This window comes from Ruditapes philippinarum, unplaced genomic scaffold (genome assembly GCF_026571515.1).
Source record: "Ruditapes philippinarum isolate M1 unplaced genomic scaffold, ASM2657151v2 ctg3812_1_1_1_1, whole genome shotgun sequence".
In the NCBI taxonomy this organism is placed as follows: domain Eukaryota; kingdom Metazoa; phylum Mollusca; class Bivalvia; order Venerida; family Veneridae; genus Ruditapes; species Ruditapes philippinarum.
Window position 1 is genome coordinate 3,740 of NW_026860607.1, and position 18,769 is coordinate 22,508.

At 33.8% G+C, this 18,769-nt stretch overlaps 2 protein-coding genes across 2 annotated transcripts; one reads left to right on the forward strand and one right to left on the reverse strand.

Moving 5' to 3' along the window:
* Positions 1–12,038: 12,038 nt before the first annotated feature.
* On the reverse strand, positions 12,039–13,231 carry LOC132712764 (uncharacterized). Its single transcript, XM_060695192.1, has 2 exons — positions 13,043–13,231; positions 12,039–12,666 (listed from the first exon to the last, which is right to left on the reverse strand). Exon 2 carries the CDS (start codon positions 12,663–12,665, stop codon positions 12,039–12,041), a length of 627 nt encoding a protein of 208 aa, XP_060551175.1. The 5' UTR covers position 12,666; positions 13,043–13,231.
* LOC132712758 (uncharacterized) lies at positions 13,075–14,890 on the forward strand. The gene is made up of 3 exons (XM_060695186.1): positions 13,075–13,108; positions 13,387–13,735; positions 14,131–14,890. The coding sequence occupies exons 1-3, from the start codon at positions 13,075–13,077 to the stop codon at positions 14,561–14,563; spliced, it is 816 nt and encodes a 271-aa protein (XP_060551169.1). The 3' UTR covers positions 14,564–14,890.
* Positions 14,891–18,769: the final 3,879 nt, after the last annotated feature.

Below are 18,769 nucleotides of genomic sequence, written 5' to 3' on the forward strand. Positions count from 1 at the left end.
CAGAAACATAACTCTATTTTGTCCCGTTTTGAATTATCGTTTCAGAAAAAAATTGCCCAGAGCATAACCTGAAACCCCTTGTTAAACTTTAAACATCAACAAGGTAGATAGGTCTCATTAAATAGAAGTGCAGTGTCAAAAAAACGTACCTCTACCTTGCCAAATTTTGGAGTTATTGCCCTGTTCATTTTTACACTTTGTCCGAGACATAACTCTAATACTGTAGGAGATATCAACATGAAACTTTGTTGAGAAATCGATCTCATTGGGTAAAAGTGCAATGCAAAAGAATCATAAGCTTGCCTTGCCTTATTTTGGAGTTATTGTCCTTTGTTTATTTTTTCACTTTGAAATTTTTCCAGGATATAACTCTGAAACTACAAGAGGTATACTTTTCTGTGTCCAAAACCTATTTGGGGAGCATCACCCGGTTCAACCGTCTCCTGTTCGACTTATTATTTCCGTTAAAGTGTGCATACCACCTCAGATAATCCGTCGACATATGACTTTGAGACTTTGCACACTTGTTCACAATCATAATCTCAACCTCTTTTACAACATTATGCCTCATATTTTACAATCAAGCACTGATAATAGTCGAGCACGCTGTCCTACTGAGAGCTCTTGTTTCTAAATTCTGTATAATATATAACGTAAAACAAGAAGGCTTTTTACAAGAAGGCTTTTTAAATGATTAACTTGCAATGCTTACAAAACGATTACTTACATAACGATGATATAAAACTTTCTTGTAGGTAAGAAAAAAATGTTAACTATAAGTATATTGATATTGATGTCCCTTCATAATAGGATAACTTCTATTTAACAGTACTTAGTTAAGTGTCCTTTTACTTGTTTTTACGTTTGACTTTATGAGGGATGTTGCATTTTTTCATTGTCCCTCAATCAAACCGAGTCTGCAGTTTTCATGTAAATTTGCTGTGTTTAGTGCCTCCGAGGTTCCGGATGCAATATTATATGTAATATTAACAGTATGATTTAAAGAATCACATATCAAATATTGCAAATAGAAATTAAAGGATAATACATTCTGAAACTTATTGAACATCACAACCTGAGGGTACTTGATTCTTATATTCTTATGTTTTTGCGTGTTTTTCGATATTTTCATGTAACCTTAGTAAACTTACGGGATAGTGAATGTTATTGGTGGTCTCGATATATTCAGTAAGTTATTATAAACAATAAACTAAATTCTTTTATAAAATAAACTGTTCACTAGAAAATAATATAAACACAGTGTAAACTGTTTTGTGGGCGAAAGTTTGGTTATATTTCGGCAATTTAAGGTATGAGCCCCCTAATGGGCACTATAAGGAACTATAAAATTGACAACATAGGTCAGTTATATACCTTAAAAGACACAAGAATGCAAAATTTAAACAAAGTTTACCGTATGGTTTACGAGTTATGGAGATTTTTCTTAAGTAAAACTTGGCTATTAGAAGGGCTCTTTTTCAGAAATGAGAAACTATAAATATTCTATTTTTATATTCATTATGAAAAATGTTTTCCTATAGAACATTTTTGAAAAACAAATAATAGCATTCAGCTAACAAATGACCCAGCAAAATTAATGTTCCTACTCAAAATGATTGAAATATGTATATAAATGTTACCCTACCCCACCCATTTAAAGTACTTGTTTTTTCATTTTTCTACTTGGAGGGCCTTATTCAAAATATCCCTAAAATTTACTCAAATCAGGGGCTGCTTTCAAAGTTTGCATAAATTTTCTTAAAAGTATATTTGTTGCGCTTGTCAAATATAAAATACTTTTACCGTCTAGTTTTTATTTTTATTAGACTTTGAAAATATCAGGTACCATATTTGATAAAAAAAAGTTTGGCACAATTTAGCCAAAAAATACCAATAATAATTTCATAATAAAAATGAAACACTTTTGTCTTCTCAAGAGAGATATGAAAGACACAAATAATGTTCAAAGAAAAAAAAAGAAAGAAAAAAAGTTGCCGCTTCTGGGGCTTGAACCCACGCCCCTCAGTTACAATGCAGTTGACAGTAGTTCTAGCTTATTTGAATACTCTTCAAAGTGGAGGTAATGCATTAGGTGGATCATACCTTAACTAGAAAGTTAAACATCTATTTTAGAACTATCCTTTACATTTCATTTTGAAATAGCAAGAACTATCCTGTACATCTTTTTTTAGAACTACTCTTCACTTTCTATTATAGAATGGCAAGATCCATCCTTTACATTTTATTTTAGAATGGCCAGTGAGATTCCTAGATTTCAATTTGTAATTTAAAATGATGTTATATCCTTCATTACTGTAGTCTGCTATTTATAACTATATTGCATGATGGGTAAAAAGAGTACTGAACTTCCGGTCAAGATATAACATGGCTTTCTAAATAAACGTAGTTACAATCAAATGTGTTTCTTATAATATCTATACCCTGGACATAACATCTGGCGACGAGGATATCAAAATATGTGCTTAACGAATTATCTAGATATAAAAATTTTACTAGTTTATGGATGGATAACGAAGTAAACTACGTAAAATAATGAACAACTTGCCACACTTTCCAAGTTTCAGATCTTGAGACGGACAAAACAAATTCAGGAGCACGGTGGGAAAAAATGGATTGGTCGTTTAGAGAATTTATTCAAGGTAATGTTAGTGGACGATGATGACCAAAAAGAGCTTTATTATTACACTACGCCGGTGAAAAGGTTTATGATTATTTATGACGTTGAGAAAAAAGAGACGGAAGAAACATATGACGCAACAAAGAAAGTGCTTGGGGACTATTTTTCGCCACAGAAGACATCCAGAAATAGAGATATACAATTTTCGAACATATAAACAGTCAGAAGAACAATCCCTTGACGAATATGTAACGGAATTACGGACACTTGCTATAACATGTGGTTTACAGATATTGATGGCGAAATATTGCAGCAAGTTTATACAACACGGGAAATCTAACCAGTTACGTCGTAGGCTTTACGTGAACCTGGCAAAAAACTGGATGCTATTTTAAAACTATGGGTAGGATGCTTGAACAAAGTGACCAACACGCCAAAGTAATGGAGAAAAATGACCAAAACTTAGTAAGGAAAGTATCAAATTACGCACGAAGAAGGGAGAGGTGGAACAACACGTGGGAGAACGGCTGCACGACGTGGATTTAACTCGCAGAACCGTGGGAATTTTCGGGAGACTGGCCAATCGTATCAGCGCGGGAATTATCGACGCGCGTTGCCAACCAATAAATGCAGGAATTGTGGATATGAATTTTCCCCACAGAGGTACCCCTTGTCCAGCGAAAGGGAAAACCTGCAACATGTGCTCATCAGTTGGCCATTTTGCGCGGTGTTGTCAGAAATCAAAACGAGGCAAAGTAAACGAAGTAAGCCGTGAAGAGGATTTTACAGTCCAATTCAGAGGAAGAATTCCTCTATAACATAACAGTTAAAGTGTCGCAAAAGAAAACAAAAGGAAAACGCCTCAAACAAAAATAACAGTGAATGAAAAGAAAATAACAGCAACGATTGATACAGGTTCAAGTGTTAACATTATAGATGAAAAGACTTATAATTACATTGGAAAACCTAAAATTAAAATATTTACCAAAACTTTTGCCTTACGGAGGAGGCAATCCGCTTCCAGTAAAAGGGTAACATGGATTTATCTGTTGAAAAGAATGAGAAAATAATCGTAGCAAAATTTTATCTGGTGAAAGGAAATTATGGAGTTTTGATCGGCTATGATACATCATGTGGAATGGAATTAGTCAAGATAACACAGAACAAAGATTGAGGATAAATACCCTGGAATTTATAAAGATATTGGAAAACTAAAAAACAAACAGTGAAATTGCACATCAATCCAAATGTGAAACATGTAGCACAAAGAAATAGAAAAGAACACCATTTCATTTGAGTAGAAAAAGTAGAAAAGAAAATTAAATCCTTTGTTAGAAAAATGGATATTATTGAAGAAGTTAGAAAAACCTACACTTGGGTTCACCAATAGTAAAACCTCCCAAAACAAAATGCGATGCTTACGATTGTGTTGATATGAGAGAGGCCAATAAAGCCCAATAAGAAAGGGAAAGAATCAAAGTGCCGACTAGGAACTAAATTATGATTAATGAATGGAGCAAAAAATTTCAATAAGCTTGAACCTCTAAAGCCGGTAATCGTTTTCTTCTAAAAAAGAATCAGTATATCAAACATTTGTACAGACACATGGGGGTTTATTCGGTAATAATATACGTTATTGAATTTTGGGCAATTTCTGATAGTGAGGTTTTTCAAAAAGACCATAAGTGAAGTAATACAGGTATACATTCCGGATGATTATTTATTGTATACGCGAAAAATCAAAGTGTCACGATAAAGCATTAGATAAAGTTTTCCGGGCTATACACGAAAGTGGGCATGACATTAAACAGATCTAAATGTGAGTTCAATAAAAAAGAAATCACTTTTTGGAGTAGTATTCGGGCAAAATGGAATGTCACCTTCACATCAGAAAGTTAGAGGCAGTCAAACAAATGATGGAGCCTACAAATGTGACGGAATGAGAAGTTTTTCTGGAATGACGTCATATTCGTCACGGTTTATTACGAAACTACGCGACAATCTCTGAAACCGTTACTACGTCCTTACAAGAAATGACACTCAATGGGGAATGGGGCAGTGAGCAACAAGCAGCATTCGAGAAATTAAAAAGTGAACTGAGCAGTGAAAACTGTCATGGATACTTCAATCCGAGCAAGACATTGAAGTAATAACAGATGGATCACCTGTGGATGTCTCGGGAATACTCACACAAAAAGCAAGGTGGTGGCTTATGCATCTCGATCTTTAACACACAAGTGGAAACGAGGTACAGTCAGACGGAACGCAGAAGACTGTTTGTATGGCAAGCGAACATTTTTTCGATGTATTAAAGGGAGCACAAAATTTACGCATTAAGTTTCAAAACCGGTTAACAAAAATTGGGAAAAAAAAAACCACCCTAAAAATCGAACGTTGGGGGATTGGACTTTAAAGTTCAAATGAAAAAAAGAAGTATGGCAGGGGAAAAATAATCCCTCGACTTTATTCCCCCCTCCCTTAAAAAAAGGGGGAAAAAAAAAATGCAAAAAAAGGTTTTTTGTCGCAACAATCATTCAAATGCAATGACAATGATGAGGTAAAAATGGAAAAATTGAAAAAAAGCAAAGAAAGGCATCGAATTTTCAGGAATGGTAAAAAGGTTCAAAAAACACTGAAAAAGACCCCCAAATAAAAAGAAGAATTACATCTTTTCGGTAGTATAAAGGACGAATTTGACTGTGTATAATGAACATTATTGATGAAAAATGATAAACTAGTTATTCCAAAATCACTCCGTGAAAAGCAATCAAACTAGGACATGAAGGTCACCAAAAGGAATTGTGAAGACAAAAAGTTACATAAGATCGAAAGTATATTTCCCAAACATGAATTCTGAAATCGAAGCTGCGATTCAAAAGTGTTTAGCATGTCAATCAAATTCAAATGAACAAACCGCGTGAACCTTTGAGAATGAGTGAATTGCCGTCGGGACCTTGGCTCAATATAAGCGCTGACTTTTGTGGTCCGTTAGAAAACGGGGACTATTTACTTGTGGTGATAGACGAGTATTCGAGATATCGCGATAGTTGAAATAATAAAAAATATTTCAGCAAACACAGTTATACCGGTGTTCGACACAAGATTGTATCAATCTTTGTAATATGCGAAAGTTGATAAAAACCGACATGGGTCTCCCATTTCAAAGCAAGCATTTGCTGATTTCATGAAATTTTAAACGGCATAATTCATCGGAAAATCCCACACCGAGATGGGCCAAGGAGCAAATGCCAAAGCAGAATCCTCATAAACCAACTGATGAAGAGTGTAAACTTCATTTATTGAAGGGCACGAAACTACAAACAAAGGACTGTATGATTTCTTAAGACAAACCGAGTGACACCACACGTACGACTGGTTATACGCCATTCAAAGTTTAATGTTTGGTAGAGATCCGACGCCTCGAATGGCAAATAACATCGGCAATGGTAAAAAGTGGAAAATTTCAAACGAGAGTAAAATAGCACAACAAGAACGAACGACTTTTCGAAAATGAAAGCAAAAACGATATGCAAGACGAACGGATACATGCAAGGGATAGATCAATTAACGTAGGGGATCGTGTGTTAGTTAGAAATGAAGCCAGAAGCAAAATCTGATTCAAATATACAAACCTACGCCATATACGGTTATTGACAGAAAAAGGGACAATGATAAGTGTAAGGAACGATGCTGGTCATTGTATGACTCGAAATTTCGTCGTTATGAGAAACTGTTGATCCTGGAATTGTCGGGAAGGAACCGGAAACATCTGAAAACGACCTCGATGAAGGGGAGATAATAGGAAATGAACAGAATTCACACGCGAGTCCCGCAAATCGGGTTGGCGAGGACAAGGCAACACGTGACAGGACGTCCTCCACCAATACTTAAAAGATTATGTGCCGCGCTAAACAGAGCGGGTATTTTTAAAAAGAAAGTGAAAATTGGCCATTATAATGCCAATCGTATGTGTTTTATTGGATTGTACATCATGGATAGATATGTGTTTGATTAAATTTAGAATTATCAAAGTAATTATTATATTCGAGAACATGAATTATTAATTAAGTAATACCCAAATAGCGAATTATATAATCAATGGAATGAATGTTTGACAATACACACATATATAGTGGAGCATACTGGAATATTCCCTCTGGAGTTTATTATAGGGTTTATATTTTAAATGCTTTTATAATCATTTAAATATTATCAAACTCAAGGATATCAAATAAAAATATAACTAATGTGTCTAATTAATTATGATGCTGGAGAGACAAGGAAATTTATCCATGTTAGTAAAGTGTTAACATGTCTGATATTGCTTATGTAGTAGAAAAGTTTCATTGACTAACGTTATTCATTGGTAATAAAAGCTGTAGTAAAACTGACCTACAAACGGTTGGAATTCGGGCAGTTTCCAGTTTTCCTCATGATTAATTGCTTTATAACAGACCACGTGGAATCAGGAATGCTGATATAAACAAACTTGGACATAACAGTTAGATGCTGAATTTGTGTTCCATCTGTAGAAACATTATATACAATGTACATGTTTATGATTTTGGTTAATTGAATATGTATTGTATTTAGAATATTAATTAAAAAATAATATTGATTTGATAATATTTACAATAATAAATTTATATAAGATGATGTTTCAATCCAAGAGAGGAGGGATGTAATATCCTTCATTACTGTAGTCTGCTATTTATAACTATATTGCATGATGGGTAAAAAAGTACTGGAACTTTCCGGTCAAGATATAACATGGCTTTCTAAAATAAACGTGGTTACAATCAAATGTGTTTCTTATCTATATATATCTATACCCTGGACATAACAAATGACAAATGAAAAAAATTCTTATCATAAATGTTGTTTACTTGGGGACCATACGCCAATTTTCATGGAATGGCACTACTGTGTAACATTGAAGGTTCCATGATTACCGCCGCATAAACACATCTGCGGATATTCTAAATTAAAAATTTCACCATTTTCGTGTTTAAACGTTGAATTCTGCTTAAGCCGGTGCTAGGGGGCGTGGTCGGTAACTTGCACTTTACAGTACCGTCCATGAACAGGCTCAATCAATCCGAGCCTGCAACGTTTTCAATTTTGCCGTGTTGGGCTTTCTTTAGGGATTCTGTTTTTCTCTATTATATTCAGTCCTTTCCTGTAAGTGTTACAGGAAGTCAAACTGAATTAAGATGGCTGCCAGCTAAAGAAACATCTATTAATCTCCAACATTAAGGGTGCAATAATGTCATAAATAAGACTGAAATAATTGAGAATAACATTTCCTTTTGTCATTTAGATGTTAATTTCCATATTTCCAAGCATACAACAAATGTTCTTTTAAACTATTGCGATGCCTTTTTAAATAAGTTTTGATCTCACACATCTGCCCGTCCGACTATCCGTCTGAGCGTGCCAGTAGAAAGTTAATTCCGTGTAAGCCGGATCATTGGTTATAAGAGGCAAAAAGGCTGCTTATAAGGTTTTTAAGAAATTAACGAAGTTCACTGACATATCCGCACAACGTCAGCTCAGTAGGAATGTGTCCGTATGTCCACTTTAAGCCCCGTCCATAACTGTCACTTTAGAATAGATTTTTAAATAAATTGCATTAATGTGTAACACATTGAGACAAATTTCAAATAATACTTGAAATGCTTGTTCATGATTCTGTTATTCATAGTTTGATATTAAAATAACTTAGAATAAATAAACGGCTTCAATCGGGTTAGGAAAGGATGAACTTTATATTATTACTTATCCTTCAAACAGGGGTACTATGAGCATGAGAAACGGTATTTTTTATGTCAGTGTTAATTGCGCAAGAGTATTTACTAGGATATGTAAGACCAAGAGCCAGTTTAGCAGCCTGAAGATCAGGGGCACGTCTAAATTAAAAGTTTTTTTGTCAAATTAATCAGTGGTGGATCCGGGCAACAATTTGTCATTTATTGATTGAATAAATTAATAATTATTTCCAAAGAATGCTAAACATCGCCATTAACCCGGGCATTCTAAAACTATGTTTTTCACGACATAGACTCCTTCCTGAAGAATGGAACCAAGGAGTCTTCTTTTAAAAGAAATATTTCTTATATCGTTTACGCCATAGGAGCCTACACACTGGTTTCGAGCCTAGGGTTGATTAGCCTAGGGCAGACAGTGTACGGATAGAAATGGTCAATTCTTGTTGATTGTATATGTCGCCTTCCTGTCACGACAATAACTACGCTTAAATGTGAAAATATGAAAAGGTCCTGTCATGTACAAGAGCCAGGTCAGCATGGTTATGATTAAGGTTAAACTTTTATGATATAAATGTGAAAAGATGGTTGTGTCCGGTTTATACCTTTCTCATTAATTGGTGCCTTTTGTACATTTTTTCATAAATATATGGAAGATTGAGACAATGTGTCATATGTAAAACTAGGCTATGTTTCTTCTTTAGGTATATTTGCTGTGATGATGAACATTTACGTAATTACAGCGAAATAATTTAATACTACTTTTTGTCAACAAATTGATTGATACTTTTTGCTCATGTTCTTGATATCAGCTAGCGACCACCGTAAGTAAAACTGGCATGTGACAAGCTTTTTCCCCCAACTTTAATTTGGATTTGTCAACAGCCGGTCAATTAGGATCAGCTATAAAGAAAAGTGTTGACATGGTCAAGATTTTACCATTAAGGAGAAAATGATATAGAAATAAGCTTCTGCTGAGTTTTAATTTGAAGAATAGAATATGTATCATATAATCAAATTATTAGCTTATTATATTTTTTTAATCCAAAGAAACTGTAGTCGTTTGAACAAAAGGTTTACAAGGAAATGGACCTCAAAGTTAGTGCCGTTTACAAATGTTCGCTGAATCAGGAAAGTTAAATCAAAGACATAGTGTTTTGAGTCCAGACTCATCTTATTTGCAAGATCTTAAATCATGTACCTTTTTCTTGCTCCCCTTTTCAAAGAACATCATATTTGGACGTCAATATGACTCGGGCAGTGCAGTTGGTGGTGCCACTTTCCAATGGTTTACCCTACACCCACAAAAAATCATGATCATCTAGTCCATTGATAATAAAAGGCTTACAGAAATTAAAAACTTCGACGGGAGCATAAAATATAATGCAGTATACCATGCTTAAAAGCAGTGATGCAGTTCCTCAACTTTTAGGAGAAATATATATATATAAAATGAATAAGTTCACCAAATCATAGTCGTGTGTACAATTAAATTTAATAGCAATACAGGTATGAAACGTATCTGTGCCGCAGAACCCTGTTATAAAAAACAATAATGTAATTTTTTCGTAAGCAACAAGTAACAATTTTGTACTGCACAAGTCTTTTGTTTCAAAGAAACAGTGTTATTCATTTGCATAAGATATATGTCATTATCTGTTAAGCCTTTGTTTTGTTTTTCATAAACAAACCAGTTTCATTAAACTTACTTACTCATACAACTTAGTACAATTGGCATATATTAATAGTGTTCACATATCTTAAATTTGCTATATACAATATAGAAACGGGAAATTCTATAGGATTCTCAAATGGCAAACAATAAAGAATTCAACAGAAATAGTTTGGCAAAGAAAATAGGATTCAAACATTTTTATTCGTGAAATTAGTTCTAGACTGGCATTTTCATACTTCGTCAAAAGTAAAGTTAAATATACAGTGTCTAAAATTCTATGTTGTAGCCATCTACAAATAATCAAGATACTTGCACCACAGGTAATGCCAATGTCTTATCGACGGACACTCGTTAAGTACTGTTCTTATTTGCCCGTATACAGGTAATCAAGACTAAAACTAACGTTATTTAATGCGCCAGCAATGAAAGCTTCACTCGGTAAAAACGTTTGCAAAACTCAGACGAACTCATTACACGAAACTTTGCACCAGCAGGGTTTGAACTTAAAGAATTACTATACGAAGCGTACTCTTTTCTATATTTTTTGGCTTCCACTCACACTTCGCACTGTTGTCTATTACAAACAAAACAATATATTCGCCCGGGGAAACTTTTAGCAATTACCTCATCTTTCGTTGAAGAAACAACAGATTGCCAGTAGAAAACCGTACCTCTTGTTTACATGTTTACATCCCTCATTTTCATCTGGCGGTACATTGATCCGCTTTCAGGGGTTAGTTTGTCCCAAAAGAGTAATAGCATTTGGTACATGACAGTATACGGTCCAAGAGCTAGGCCATTTCCTGTTGGCTTATAATTGGTACTTGTCCGTCTTCGCATAGCCATACTGATGTAATTATAAAGGAAATTGTTTCGATACTGTATGCCTTTACAATCATCTTGTAGAAATCTTCTTTAGTAGTGGTGTTTTCTATCATAATAGAATTTTCCTCGGATAAAACAAACATAGGATCGCATACTTTTTTTTCACCGCATCAGAGACATAGATAACAGAGATAGGCTACTTCCTAGCCAGTTAAAATATCACGCATGCCTACTAAACTTAAAACTTGTAGCAAGTAAAACTTATTAACCAGATATCAAAATCGGTAAAATAATACATTTTCTGAAAGCTTATGCATTTGTCTATGGCTGCAGGTAAAAAAATTTACAGTTCCCATTTAAATAAATGTTATATCATTTTTTAAAGAGAACTACTTAATATTTTTTGTTACAAAACTATTCATATGATAAAAAACTGGCTCAGTGGGTATGTTCTGCCATGTTTTTCTAAGTGAAAGGCATGGAAAGTTACCAATATTTTAACATGCAGCCATAGATGAAAGATTTACCTTTCAAATGGTATATAATTTTAAAGGATCATATGTACATCCATTAAGTTTTATTTGCTACAAAATGCCTAATTTTCCACTTTTTTATAGGCATGAGTGATATTTCAATGGAGTATATAGGAGCTGCTTATCTCTGTTATCTATGTCTCTGACCGCATCAAATCTTTGGTTGCTTCTATTCATATCCATCCAGATCGTACGTAAGATATTCAGACCTTCGCAAAACGAGTAATTACACCAGGATGAAATGTGGCTTATATGAGGCAATTGTATTGCTTAGTGTATAGTTTTTAACCCTTCAAATAACATTTGTGTGCTGATAGTATTCTATCCATGTCCGGTGTTTGTATGTTCTTGCAATATCTAGAGCACGCATTCCAATCGTGTCCCGCAATCTGACGTGCATCTCTTTGCGCGTATATCGGCATCGCAAACTTCTTATTTTAGCAGTTTATTTATGATTATTCCAAAACATTGATTTGTGTATAACTCCCTAACTGTGTGTATCAGGAATATAATTCCTCAAGTCCTGTTCGGTTTGCCAATAACTTCCCATACCCGACCAAAATTTCCATTTATCGTAGAAAGGACCAAATTATTTTAAATTTTCAAATTGTGAAAAAGCATGCTTTTGGTTGTGTGTGTGTGTGTGGCACATTCATTGGTCGCAATATTTCGTGTGATGTACCATCTATTGCACCAACTGCGGGGTACAGTTTATCCCAATCACCACGTTTACTAAGCCACTGATCTATTGTAGGCCAAGTAATGTAATGCGAAAATGCTGCGTAAAATGTGCGTATCATTATGCGAATTTCAACATGTACATATGCGGTGCACACATTGAATATTGCTGAAAGTGTCATGAGAGTTGGGTAACACCGAATCCATATAACAAACAATAAGATTCTGTTTACTGGAGACAGTTTGTGACGACTGTTATTCCTTAGGTTTACAATTTGTAACATATCTATTAATGTTTCTGGTGTTTCACCAGTAAGATTATAGAAATTGTACCTATTTGCCGAGAATATTTGGAAAACGTTTCTTCCCGAATATATATTAGAATCATTTGAAAATAAACGGTGACGAATATCTAGAACAGGGTTTAGAGGTGGCATCACTACGGCCACTAAACATGACCTAACACGATTGATATACTCTGAAGCATCTGGTGGGGGTTGAACTAAAGCAGGTAGTGCTGCTAAAAGTAGTCTTCGCCTGCTAACGTCCATTCTGAAAATCGAAAAACAATGTAAACAATAATATAGCAGCGAAAAGTAAGCCACTTTTTGACAAACGTAAATAATTGGTATTGACGAAGAACAGTTTTTCCCGCGCAGAAGTATTATTGTAAGAAAATCATCAACTTTCGAATACCTGTGGTTTAATATGTGGTTGTTATATACTAAGTATAATTCTAACGCTCGAAAATTTCGTGCAATTTACAATAAGCCAATAAGCGTTATATACATAAATATTGTACATACATTTGTAACCGTGATATTGATACAGATGGATGATGAAAAATACATGAAGGTTTGTACATATCGAACATTTTATATATTATATATATGTATCACATATTTTTAAAAATAAATGATTTACATACTTTCAGAAAAATATTGTTTGTCGCAACGGAAGATGATTATCGTCTGCACGTTTGACATGAATGGTCGTAATCAAATGAAGAGCTCACGTGACATTTTGTTATGCCTCACAAAACCTGAAAACGTCTTTGTGTTGAGACTAAGTTATAGCAACTGATACGAAGATACCTTTTTACATACTGATATCAAAAATGACTGAATATAATACAAATTATATTTCTATTTAATCCTCAGCATATCAGCTCAAATATCAATGTCCTCTATGTGTCACTTCTTTACACCCCCACCCCCCTGCCTACAATCATGATTCAGCAGAATGCAAACTTCATTTCAAACAGTTAAAAAGAGGACAACTGCAAATTTGCAAGATTTTTCTGTCTGGTTTTCGTTTACAGCAAAAATGCATGCAAATGTCGTATAAATCTATGTTTTATTATTTCAGGTGCATTGCAACGTCGAAGGAAAGTTCCTTTTTCAAAGGAAGAAACCTTATTAATTCTAAGGGCATATGAACTTCACCCAAGTAGCTGGGCCAACGTTATTACTGATATCAAGGCAAATATAGAACAACTGTCAAATAACCATCAGTTGCTGTACAGAACGGCTACATCAAAACAATTGAAAGACAGAGTTTCAAATAAGTTTGGTCGACTTCTTCACAGCAATATTGATACCATTGAGGATGCTGATATAAGGTAAGATTTTAGCAATGCTCAGAGAAATAAAACAGTATGCTAGTATCTAAGCTAAGAAATATTTTCTGTAATGAAGATCAACAAACAAAATTTCAAAATTAAGGATTTTACATGATAACAGTTACTTTTAAAAATCGGACATGTGTTGACAGATGATTTATATAAGCGGTCGTGTAATAAGTTTATATAAAATACTCTTTTTTTTCAAGCAAAACATAATTGAAATAATTGTCAACAAAATATTGCTGTTGATGATAGACACTACTTTTGTTATAGTGTAATATTTTTATTATTAAATTTGATGTATTTATGTAAAAATAAGTTGTACATGAAGTGACAGTCTCTTTAAGTATCTCCAGGGATACTAACTGATTAATTTCTTATTCTCAATTCAGGACACATGTGCAACGTATACGGGATTTAGAGCGTAGACTTGTTCCTCCGCCAAGCGAAGTTAACACCAGGCAACAGGGCGATCAAAAGGAGCTCCTACTTCAACAAGTCAGTGAGTCCGACGACAATGATGTTGGAGGAGGCGATAGAGCAGCTCCACAGCCCGCAGGCGGTCAACATCAGCAAAACTTGCAGGTTGACAACAACGAGGAGAGGGCAGGTCCAAGCCAAGTTCAATCCCCAGAGCCGGCTGTTTTAAACGTTGCAGCCGGTCAACGTAATCTACCGGCACATCGCAGGAGGAATAGGCGCTCCCTTGCCGATCAAATTAGAGAAAACCAGGCTCTCTACAGGAGATTCCTGACAAAAAAGATTCCAAAAATACTCCGTGAACTTGGCGTAAGCAGTGATAGCAGTGATGACAATTACGTTTAGTCCCTTTTTTAAACCACGTACTCACACATAACTTATAAAAATGGTCATCTGAGTTATCTTTGTTGAAAAATTAACATGACAATAAAGTATATGAATTAAGAAACTTGTTTTGTTTTTTAGTCTATATAAACATTTTGGTTATATTATATCTATTATTGTGTTGGTGGTTTATAGAAATAATATAGCAAACATATTCATGTACAAAAACGCTACATATTACAGTTAAAGCTACTGATTTTTACATCATATTTTCCACATTTATGTTTTGAGAAAATCCCCCATTTTATTCAGTATTACGGAGTCCGTTTACGAAGTCCGTTTAAGATAGAAAGGTCTATTAGAAGGGGGAAGACGTTTATACGCGTACCCCTTCCTATAGCAGGCCAACGCAGTAAAACACTATAATACTTCGTTTTTAAACTTATTTCACACATGAAAAGGTTTAGTAACACGCCAGAGAAAATAGTTTTTACCTTTCAATACGGCCATCATATAGTATAACTTCTTTTTTATTAGGGAGAACAATGCGGAAACGATTTTGACAGATAGCGCCGAACCACGTTTAAAAGGTGAATTTTGATTGGCCGAAAATTTATGCGTTTTGTATGGCTAATTTGGAAGAAATGAAGAGATAATATTGGTCGTTATCAAACAGATTTCATTGGCGCATTTACCTATCCGATTTTGCAGCTTAGCTTGAAGAATTTTGTGATCTAAACCACGTGGTCTGTGTATTGACATTTCTGCACTGTCTCCTTTATAATGTTAAAAATAGTAACAACGGCGTCTATTAAAGGCCAAACTCGACACTGCTGTACTGTAATATAAAAACAAAGGAAGGGATAATACTGATATAATTGGTACATGATCTAATGATATTCGGAGGGAGGAAAATGACCATAAGTTATTATTATAAGTTTTTTTGTTTTTTTTTTTGTTGTTTTTTTAAATTGAAATTATAAGGGTATATATTGGGTTAGATTTAAATTAAACTACTTATTGTTTATCTATATCTCAATTGTATAGAAACAGTTGGAAATTATTAATTAAACAGCCTGGGAACGTTTTTTTCCTGATGTTTGGCCAGTCCACACGCTCAGGTCAACCCGCCCCAAACCTGTTTTTATCTTTTGTTTTTTTTTTCTCTCTTGAACACCTTTTATGACCTTTAGTCTTTTTTATTTTAATTAATCCTTATGAGTATTCATGAAAAGAGGTACAACTCTTAATTGAACATCATCATTACAATAGTATGAGTTGTTTCTCCTGAGTAAATGCCAAATTTGTCAAAAAAAGTATCAAAGTTAAGTTTTCATTGTTATATTGAGATCTATCCTTTATGTTAAATAAGTTCTATAATATTGTAATGTAATAAATTCTGAAAATAATCATTTTCTAATGTTATAATTAAAATAGATCTGGCTTAAATGACGTTTCACATTATTGGTATTATACTATTGAATACTTTTGAATTAATTTCTTTAAATTATTTGTAGAATCTTAAAAGAAATCTCTTGTTCCTCTTTAAGTATATATCTCTCAATATATTGTAAAGAGATCTATATGCATACATGTTTTGTATTGTTAAAACATCTTCACCTATATATATATATAATGTTTTGAAGTACTAGTTAGACGATGGCTTTACTGTTATCTGCTGGAGAGGTGCTGCTTTAAGTGTGTTATCAAAACTTCATTACAAACCGATACCCTTTATCTTAATATTTTGTTTACACTCTGTCTGAAGATCAAATAAAATTACCCTTTCATTTTAATTCACATGTCATTCAATTTATGATGGTTTAAGCTGTGCAAATTTAATAGGTGTTGTATTCTATATTCAAATGTTTGAATCCCTTCAACATTTTGTCGTAATTTTGTCGCTTAAATTCAGATCCCATGAATACAATCGTTTTATATTTTGGCCTTTATTATTATCTAAATTAAAACTTAACATGAATTTATCATTTCGACACTGACATACCTTTACAATATAAAACAAATATTGACTTGGCCAAATTTAGACAGTTCTTCTTTAAAATGTAAATTGTTGCCATTAGAACGTGCTCACGTGGAGTTACATGCTTTAACCCGTACATGTTTTATACCATTGACAATGTAATTTCAACCCTAAATTGTTATCAGGTATTGAAAAATAGTTTTGATTAAAACTTAGAAATTCTTATTGTCTTCTAGGAAGCATGTTATAGGATTGATCCCGTTTGTTCGTTTCTTCTTGGAAACATAAATATAGATTTGACCCACTATCTTAACTATTATCCGCATATGAATATATTCCACCAACATTGAACGTTCTTCTTGGAAGCATAAATTTATATAGAATTTTACCCATTTTGTGCGTTTTTCTTGAAAGCATAAATATAGATTTGACTTAAATTGTACGTTATTCTTGGAAGCATCAATATAGATTTGACCCATTTCGTACGTTCTTCTTGTAAGCATAATATAGATTTGACCCATTTTGTACGTTCTTCTTGTAAGCATAATATAGATTTGACCCATTTTGTACTTTCGTTTTAGAAACACGAAAATAGATTTGTCACATTTTTTAAGTTCTTCTTGGAAGCATAAATATAGATTTGATCAATTTTGTACGTTATTCTTGGAAGCATGACTATAGATTTGACTCATTTTGTACGTTCTTCTTGGAAGCATATTATTAAATATAGATTTGGTCCATTTTGTGAGTTCTTGGAAGCATAAATATAGATTTGATCAATTTTGTACGTTATTCTTGGAAGCATAAATATAGATGTGACCCATTTTGTACGTTCTTCTTGGAAGCATAAATATAGATTTGACCCATTTGTACGTTCAACGTGGAAGTATAAATATAGATTTTGCCTATTTTGTACGTTCTTATAGGAAGCATAAATATAGATTTGACCCATTTGTACGTTCTTCTTGGAAGCATAAATATAGATTTTACCCGTTTTTGTACGTAAATTTATATTGTCACCATTGAAGACGAGGCGTCATGCGTAAATGTCTCTAATTCAAAGGTTAACATTAAAGCAAAGACAGGGATTTTTGTGTTTTAAAAAAGGCATGATAGCCTTGGACCTAATAAAGATTGAAAGCATTTCTATAATGTGGTTTTTAGATGTAAGTTTACATAAACAAACGGTGTAATCTTTAATCATGTATAACGAATGTTTATATTTCGTATCCAGAAGAAATAAGTCTATTTCGGTTAAATTACATTAAAAGTATGTATGACGATAATAATGGTTATTAAATGCCCTCTTATGTACAATTTGAACCAAATCCGAATTATTTTTCAACGGGTAGATATGGAAGGCCATCAGAATTTATAAGCTGCTTAATAAGTTTTGTTCAATGTCTATTATACGATGCTATATTACTATTATACTATCCGTCATATTATTATGCCTGCTATTTTGCAATGCTTATGTGTCATTTCGTGATGCTGTATCGTTTTAAGGCTCACTCACCCTGTCGATGAAAAGCAAAATTTTCACGACCACTCCACCAAGAGTGGTCTGTGTCCTTATATTTGGTAAGCATTCCCTTATTTCAATTCCAATTAAGTTTTTCATTATCAGTATAATGCCGTTCTACCAACGTCGTAAAGATGCTTATTTATCATTTTATGATGTGCATTTTTTCATGCAATATAGGTTTATCTTATACGAAGCATACGTAGCATACCATAAGCATACCTTTGTCGGACCGTATATGTCACTGAACGTATATGTCACATATGAGGGACATATTCGTCCATATTATCAGAGCTGTGTTTATGTGCCATATACGTTCCTGCAATTCGGTAGTTAATACCTGACCGTGTATGTCACACATTTTACACAGTAAACTAACATTATCATCGTCGTTTAATCTACCTTCATCAACGTTGATAATACATTATCATCATCGTCATCATCATCAATTACGAAAACAACAACAACAAATCATCATCATCATCATCAATGATGACATCATCATCGTCATCGTAAACCAGCAATACATTTGTTTAAGTCCATGCCGCCTTGCTTATCATTTTACCAGTAAGATGACAACTGTCTCAATACACAGTGACTGGCTTTGTTGAAAACATGTGCTAAATATTTTGGACATAAATATTTATTGACTTGACTTTTTATTCATCCTCTCTGAGGGGGAGGGGGATTTAAACTTTTTACTTGTCCCTGCGCTTGTGCCTCC